General features: G+C 52.5%; 2 protein-coding genes across 2 annotated transcripts in view; both read right to left on the reverse strand.

Annotated features, from left to right (window-relative positions):
- Positions 1-12: 12 nt before the first annotated feature.
- Positions 13-2,016, reverse strand: Pmar_PMAR013108 (hypothetical protein; the record flags this gene model as incomplete). Its single annotated transcript, XM_002776336.1, has 1 exon — positions 13-2,016. One exon carries the CDS (start codon positions 2,014-2,016, stop codon positions 13-15), a length of 2,004 nt encoding a protein of 667 aa, XP_002776382.1.
- A 340-nt stretch (positions 2,017-2,356) lies between these two features.
- The window catches only part of Pmar_PMAR013109 (conserved hypothetical protein), a gene marked incomplete at both ends in the record, with an annotated part of 5,056 nt that continues 217 nt past the window's right edge, over positions 2,357-7,195 (reverse strand). The window contains 27 exons of the mRNA XM_002776337.1: positions 2,357-2,478; positions 2,535-2,601; positions 2,649-2,793; positions 2,839-2,934; positions 2,983-3,074; positions 3,125-3,218; positions 3,270-3,380; positions 3,430-3,528; positions 3,577-3,693; positions 3,743-3,848; positions 3,892-3,997; positions 4,051-4,122; positions 4,189-4,284; positions 4,338-4,424; positions 4,475-4,585; positions 4,930-5,049; positions 5,102-5,182; positions 5,234-5,325; positions 5,405-5,489; positions 5,544-5,703; positions 5,749-5,885; positions 5,948-6,011; positions 6,172-6,228; positions 6,279-6,387; positions 6,705-6,815; positions 6,866-6,948; positions 6,998-7,113. Of these exons, the coding sequence (XP_002776383.1) occupies positions 2,357-2,478; positions 2,535-2,601; positions 2,649-2,793; positions 2,839-2,934; positions 2,983-3,074; positions 3,125-3,218; positions 3,270-3,380; positions 3,430-3,528; positions 3,577-3,693; positions 3,743-3,848; positions 3,892-3,997; positions 4,051-4,122; positions 4,189-4,284; positions 4,338-4,424; positions 4,475-4,585; positions 4,930-5,049; positions 5,102-5,182; positions 5,234-5,325; positions 5,405-5,489; positions 5,544-5,703; positions 5,749-5,885; positions 5,948-6,011; positions 6,172-6,228; positions 6,279-6,387; positions 6,705-6,815; positions 6,866-6,948; positions 6,998-7,113 (2,736 nt within the window). The remainder of the gene's footprint in view (positions 2,479-2,534; positions 2,602-2,648; positions 2,794-2,838; positions 2,935-2,982; positions 3,075-3,124; positions 3,219-3,269; positions 3,381-3,429; positions 3,529-3,576; positions 3,694-3,742; positions 3,849-3,891; positions 3,998-4,050; positions 4,123-4,188; positions 4,285-4,337; positions 4,425-4,474; positions 4,586-4,929; positions 5,050-5,101; positions 5,183-5,233; positions 5,326-5,404; positions 5,490-5,543; positions 5,704-5,748; positions 5,886-5,947; positions 6,012-6,171; positions 6,229-6,278; positions 6,388-6,704; positions 6,816-6,865; positions 6,949-6,997; positions 7,114-7,195) is intronic.

Genomic DNA, 7,195 nt, shown 5'->3' on the forward strand with positions numbered 1-7,195 from the left:
GTGTCCGCCAAACTAGGTCCATCGAGATGAGCTTTTTAATATAACTCTTCCACTTATTAACCCATACAGCATCCACCATATACCAATACTCCCCATCGTTAATATCTTCGTATCATACTTACCCACCAAGGCTTGCTCTGTGGCCCGTCTCCTCAAATATGCCTTTACATAGTAACTACACTTCTCACAAGGATCCAAACTGCTCAACAGCGGTCCTCCACCATACAAGGTCTTCAACTTCCTCCCGAACTCCAAGGGGATCGGGACATACCTCTGCTCAGCATCCTCCTTCTCCACGTCAGACACACACTTATCCGGACATATCATAGTAAACGTATTAATAGGTCCAGGATGGCTCATATACTGCAGCCGTATCGTCCATTGCCTCGGCACATACACCCTCGGAAAATCGCCAGGCAGTTGACCCTCTTGCACCGCCTTACGTAGCTCAGCAACCACATTGGCCCTCGCTGGACTCGCTACCTTCTGGTAGAAGAGAACATATGCTTCAAAACCCGCAACTTGCGCAGAGTCCACCTTAGTTACTCTAGCATCATCATACTCCAACCACTCGTCCGTCTCTTCATGACGACAATAAGCAACGTAATGGCCAGACCCCACAGAACCAATATGACGTATTAGTCCCGTCAAACGATATGCAGTAGTCTGATTGCCAACACCTCCCACTACCTCGCTCCTGTTCGCCACTGCAGAGGCCGAATCCATGTGCATGAACTGCGCTATGTTCAGTTCTTCCTCTACCGGGAAGCTCACCGCACGAGAATTCTTCTGCCCAAACCAGCCCTCGTCATAACGAAATCGATTTAGGTGAACAACCAGAGTCTCAGGAGTCGAGTAGAATCTTATGAATTTACGTCCATCACATTTTTTCTCACAGCAATCACAATGATACTGCTCACTTCCAGTAAGCTCCTCATTCTGGCAGAACGTAGCCAAGCAGTCGTATAAGGAGACCTTCGCATCTCCTAGGTACGCCCTCGCCGAATTCATCCATCCCCAGAAACCACTACATACCTTCATAGACGGACTGGCCGCAAACGACCCACCAGAAATCTTCGAGAAGTCTACCGGCGCACTAGGAATAGGTAGAGACACATCATAAACCGGTTCAATAGTAGTACTACTGTTCTTGCAGTGCATACACCGTACCGTGCTAATAAGCTTACCCAGGAAGGCGTCACTCACAGGGCTAGACCAAGACGTCTCCTCAGCCAACTTCTCCACTGATGGCGGTGACTGACTCTGACTGCTAGAACTCGACTGCTCACTGAATGACTCCCTATACTCCGATCCCGCAGCTTCCGAAGCAACACTTGAATAGGCCGTCGGCGAAGGTAACTCCTCAGGCATATGTACAGCTAGGTATGCCTCAGGGTACCTCGGCACTCGCCTCCTGAGCTCCTCATGCATAGCGTCCAACACACAATGGAGGAACTCCTGTGAGTCCTGCTGGTGATAGCCCTGGAACATCGGATTCAGTTCCTGCACGGCCTTGAGCATAGCCTCTGGATTGTACGCATCAGACGTCGTGATCACTTTCTGAGGTAAATCTTCACTTCCCCACTGCTCTTCCATTATCGTCCGACATGCCTCTACCAGCCGTCTAGCTGGTGGAAGTGTTCCTCCATGAGCCCTCGGGGGTGGCATATTCCTCAGAGCTTTCTGCAAAGGTGCGGTATGAACTAGACACTGCAATGCCGCGTTCATAAAGCATGTGTTACCCAAGTTGAAGAAACCCCTAGTAGCCCTCGTCGCTGAGCTGTCCTTATGCCCACGTAGCCCAACAGCATCTCCACTCATAGTCGCCCCCTCAGGCACCGCTGATAGAGGAGGACGGAGAGCAGAGCCTTCATCCACTGCTACGTGACCGCCGCTCCCACCGTTCAAAGTCCGCCCCTGCTGCGTATGATGGACCTTTGAAGAAGCCTCATCTGTGACCATACCAGTTGCCGTCACGTTTCTGTCGGACTCAGAGGTCCGTGATGATAATGACATTACAAAAACAGCCACTGAGGTTTTCCTTTCATGATCCCACACTCAGGTAAAATGCCATACTACGACGCCCAGCACAACGACTAAGCGACAGAACGAAACAGCCCAGAGGAATCACCTGCGACGTACAATGCCGCCACCATCGAACGTAGGCACACGCTAGAGTGGCACTTCACACACAGGTACGAGGGATCGGTCGAAATTCGAGCAAGCCGAAGAAACGTGTCACGCGCCACGAAATTACGCGCTCGCCCCAGCACGTTCTGTGTCTCGGTAATTGACAACTAAGCTGTACTTGGGCGTTTGGGTGAAACGGGACATAACAGAAACAATGACATAGGCCTTAAGCCTCATGGTAGAAGCGAGGCTTCTTCAGTACTCCGAACAAAGGAGGGCGCTCCGAACGTTCGAAGCCTTCCAGGACATCTCCTTCCTCGAGATCATCAAAGTCCTCAAACAGGATGCCTGATCAAAGACAATGAGCATCCAATTCACAGGGTCCACCATAAACCACTAGTCACCTGCTTCCTGCCCCTTGGGGACTTGCTTTACAGTCATCCTGTCCACGGTTATACTGCGGAGTTTCAACTGACACACGACCGTGCACTCGAATCTGCTAACGAGTCGACACCTACCCCTTCTCGAACGACTTCAACTTGGGACGAATCACCGCCCACTTTCCTGAGTAAATTGTAGCTGACCTTATCCCCAGATGTCGCCACGCCGTCTCTAAGCGTCGCTCGGCCGATCGTCCTAGTGCCTTCGCCCTTGATAAAGAACCTAACGATCACGACATACCACCGTTTCACGAGCACACTCTCCTACGGTGCAGGCTTCCCAAGACTCAGCCGACACACTCGCGTGTAGATCTCCCGAGGACCATAGTGATAGTCGTAGATGTCCTCAACGTCCTGGAATAACCTAAAACCACCACAATGAGGAACCTCAGTCGACCACAACTATGGTCACCTATATATGATCTCGCTATGACGCAGGACCAGGTCAGCGGAGCGCATACGGTCTATAATGGCCTGCTTCGGCGGCTCTTGGAAGCTCAGAATCTGAGCCATTCCACGTATGCAGCAACCGACACCCTACCACGAGGCCTCACGAATGAACCTGTCTGTCTAGCAAAGTCAACATCATGGTCCGTAGGCTGGCCCACAGAAGCAGCCGCAATGTGGAATGACTGTGCATGAGAGTATCTACCACAGACCAACAACGCCTGCCCGAGTCTCCACCAGAACGTCCCTCACTCCTCAAGCCAGGCGTGGAGGACCTTGAGCTGCCCCTCGGAAGCCGCCTTGAGTATAACGCCAACCTGCCTATCCGTGCCCTCCACCATCCTCTGGATTTGGTCTTCATCTCTACCACAGAATATGAATGCTTATACTCCATCGTTGAGGCATGACTCACTCCTGTTCCTTCAGGTCCATATACACCTCCTTTTCTCGCCACTCGTCGATCCTTCGCTGCATAGTCGGGTCGTTACGCGACAGTACTTTCTTAATGTGTCTAATATACCACGCTTCGCTCCGCCGTACACGCCGTTGCCACCCCTACTTTCCAGCGGCACGCTCTCCCTTGTCCTGTGGAGTTGTCTGGAGCTCCTCCTGCATCCTAGCAAGCCTAGCAGACTTCGCGATCTCCTCAGCCACTCGTTGGTTCGGATGCGCTTGCCTAAACAACCGCCTAATCCAGACGCTCAAGACTGCCTCGACAGCCTCACAGCAAGTCCCCTGCCGAACCAACAACTCCTCCATGCTTCGCACTGGTGACTGTCCACACCACAGAGACATCCACCGCGTCAGAAGGTACCGCCTCATCGAGATCTCCTAGAACAACAGAGATACAGCCCGAGCACTCAGGACCCCTTACCCTCTGTGGGATAAGTCTCCCGGCCTGCATGCCATATGGTCCGAACTCGTCCAGCATTCTCCCCGACCGTCACCCACTCCCCCACCTTCAGCGTACCATCACGTATCTGACGACAACGGCAATCAAAAAGCGATAATAGGAACTCATAATGAGTCTTACAACAAGATTCAGGATCCTCCCTTGTCGATGATGAAGACGAGATTCCAATATAAATGCTTTCGCCGGCATAGTCTAAAAATCGATCAAACTAGAGAGTATCCATCAATGGTCTCGTGGCACCTTGTCAAACTCGAGTACAGTCTCGTCCTTCTCGTCGATAACAGAGGCTTCCAACAGCATGGCTTCCTCCAACTCCACCAGCCCCTCCTCCTTGGGTGCACATATAGGTACGACCTAATCCCAAAATAACAGAGGCCCGCCGCACTAGAGCGATCAGCGCAGCCTACCTGTACCGTTCCTCCCAGACTTTCACTCACGAGACCGAGCTGTTCCTTCAGCTCCTTCTCCAGAGTTTCAACTCGATTTTCCTCAGCCTAAGGTGCCCAGCGATCGCCTGGAGCTCAGTCGTTCATGCGTGCGTCACTTTATCAATCTTCGATATCGCCACTATGATCGGACACCTTGCCGCTCTAGCGTGATTCACAGCCTCCACAGTCTGCTGTCTTATCCCGTCGTCAGCCGCCACCACCAAAATCTACCAAAAAGTCATCAGACAAAAACGACGACACGCAGAGTAGCCTGTCTACGACTAATCCCTATCATTCCCACAAGTGTCTGAAGGGAGTCATTTTTGGAATTAAATGCCCGACGACTTTATTCGCATCATTCGACAGAGCGAGTCGTGATGAATATCAGATATGCAGATATCTACGTTCTAGCCCACAGGCCGATTGACGGTTTATTCCCAAGTTGGACTTTCATCAGTCACATAGAGATGAAGCCCACTCGAGCATCGGTCACCGACAACTCATACATAGTCAGGACGAGTGCTACACTACAGTAAAGAGTACCAACCCGACTACCATAAGCACACCTTACCACAATATCGGTAACATTAGCGCCTCTTTCCCTCATAGAGGAGAAGGCAGCATGCCCAGGTGTATCGATGAAGGTAACCCTCTCCCCAGTCGCTGGACCGATCATAGTAAAAGCTCCAACCTAACCGGCCGAAGACAGCAGTCCCCAGGAGTCCACACCCATCGTGCTGTACCCTCTGCGTGATCCCACCAGCTTCCCCAGCCGCGACATTACTCTTACGCAGTGCGTCCAGCAGCGTCGTCTTACCATGGTCCTGAGCAGTAATGAATAACATCTACACAAGCACAACTAGTGTGATACTTACAACGTGTCCCATGACTGTGATAACAGGGGGTCGAACACGACCCTCAGCCCGGCGCAAATGCTGTCTGAGGCTGCGACGGGTGAGCTCTTGGCCTGCAAGAAGAGAAGCCCTGCTGCTCACCTTCGCACTACAGGACGACTCACAAGCCCCCGAGTCGACTGTGTAACTCACTTATAGCCTCAGCCATGTCCTCAGGGTAACGAGCGCGTGGTAGCAGTAGGTAGTCGTCTCTGAGTAGATCAGCAACGTCCTCTACCTAAGATCAAGCCGAGCAATCACTATGAGCCCTTCAACCGACTCTCAGGCCCACCTCCTCAACGGGTACCCGCAATAGCTCAGCCAGCTCAGCCTTGGAATACCCCTGTACATCCAGATCCCCCCTAACACCGCTAGACCGTGACCGTTTGTCGTGGAACACCGACATATCCAATACGAAGCGTTTACGAAGCGTCTCTGCCCGAGGCTGGTACCTATCACATGATCTACCCCCAAGCCATCCTGCAGCCCCAGCCCACGGTATGGCAGCCTCAGCCTCAGCTAGCTTCTCCTCCATCTCGGCAGTCCGAGCCGCCGCCTCAACCGCCTCAGCAGCGGCCTGCTCCTCATGGACCACTCTACGACTCTCCAACGCTTTCTTCACTTGTTCTTGCAACTGACCATCCAGCAACAACTCCAACACATAGGAACCTCTATCGCCTAGCACGACCTCCTCACCTTCTGCTCCATAGCACGGACCTTAGACTCCTTGTGCTCCATAATTTCAACATGACTTTGATACCTACTTCAAAAACAACTAGACCATCCAAAACTACAACTGCACAAAGCCGACAACACCCTAGAGGCTCGGGAGCCAGAAAGCACCCAAAACTATCAAAGAGCCATTCAAGCGAAGCGAAGGCACTCATCCCTCATGGGCAGATCAATTTCCAGAGTCTTACTTCCCAGCAACCCCCCATTCCTCCAAGCTCTCCGCAATAGCCCCATACGTTGTGCGACTAAGAATCAGGCAAGCTCGACTGCGGTGTGCTGAGCTCGAGCACATTACTCGAATATGAACCGGCTTATGGCGTCCTCATCCCTCAAGTGATTATCCAGTGCGTTGAGGTCCAAGGAGGTGTTCGCCAGACGACTCTTGTAAACGCGCTCAACAGCAGCTGCCAAAATCCCAGTGCACAACCTCGTCCCTCTAGGTCTCCTCACATGACTGCATAGACGCTAAGGAGCGTAGGTCGTAGTGTCGTGACGGTGACCGCCGTGCTTCTCCCTCAGGAGGGTTGATCGCTATTGCATGCTGCTCCATCGCCTTCGCCGCTAGAACCCAGCTGAGCTCAGCTGAAGAGGGCCGCACATTCCAACACATACCACACCCGACGCAACCTACTGCGCTTCTCCGGGTCTTGCCGACACAGTCGCAGTAGTCGGTTGAAGCACTAAGGCAAAGCCGCACTCCCCATGCCAGAATCAGCAACACCTATGAGCACCTCCTCCGCATCTACTGTGGACGTCCCTTCGAGCTCCTTATTAGCCTCCATATTGTCCCGTCGGCTGAAGTAAGTCAAGTCTTCCCCATAATGACCACGTCCTGGCATGGAGCCTCTACACCTACTGCCCCCCTCTACCACTAGGATTCACCTGTGTCCGGGTCGAGCATACAATTCCTAGTATACTGTGCCTGCCTGATGATCCTCACCATCATCCGCCCATACTTCACATATCTACACACAACCTCCGTCCCACTTCACCCTGGCCCTTCCTAAGCCTTACGCTTCCTCAGCGTCCTTCAATACAGTGTGGACCTGCGTCAGGTACTTGAAACAACCCGACAGGTTGTTCTGACGGAAGAGGGTGTTGATAGTCGTCACCTCGTGATCAAGGAGCACCTAAGGAGTCCATTCAGAGAGTGTACTCCCCTCGCAGCACACGACCCATCACTCACCCCAGTAGGATCCATAAGCTCTCTAT

Source organism: Perkinsus marinus (genome assembly GCF_000006405.1).
Source record: "Perkinsus marinus ATCC 50983 genomic scaffold scf_1104296953744, whole genome shotgun sequence".
Lineage (NCBI taxonomy): Eukaryota > Perkinsozoa > Perkinsida > Perkinsidae > Perkinsus > Perkinsus marinus.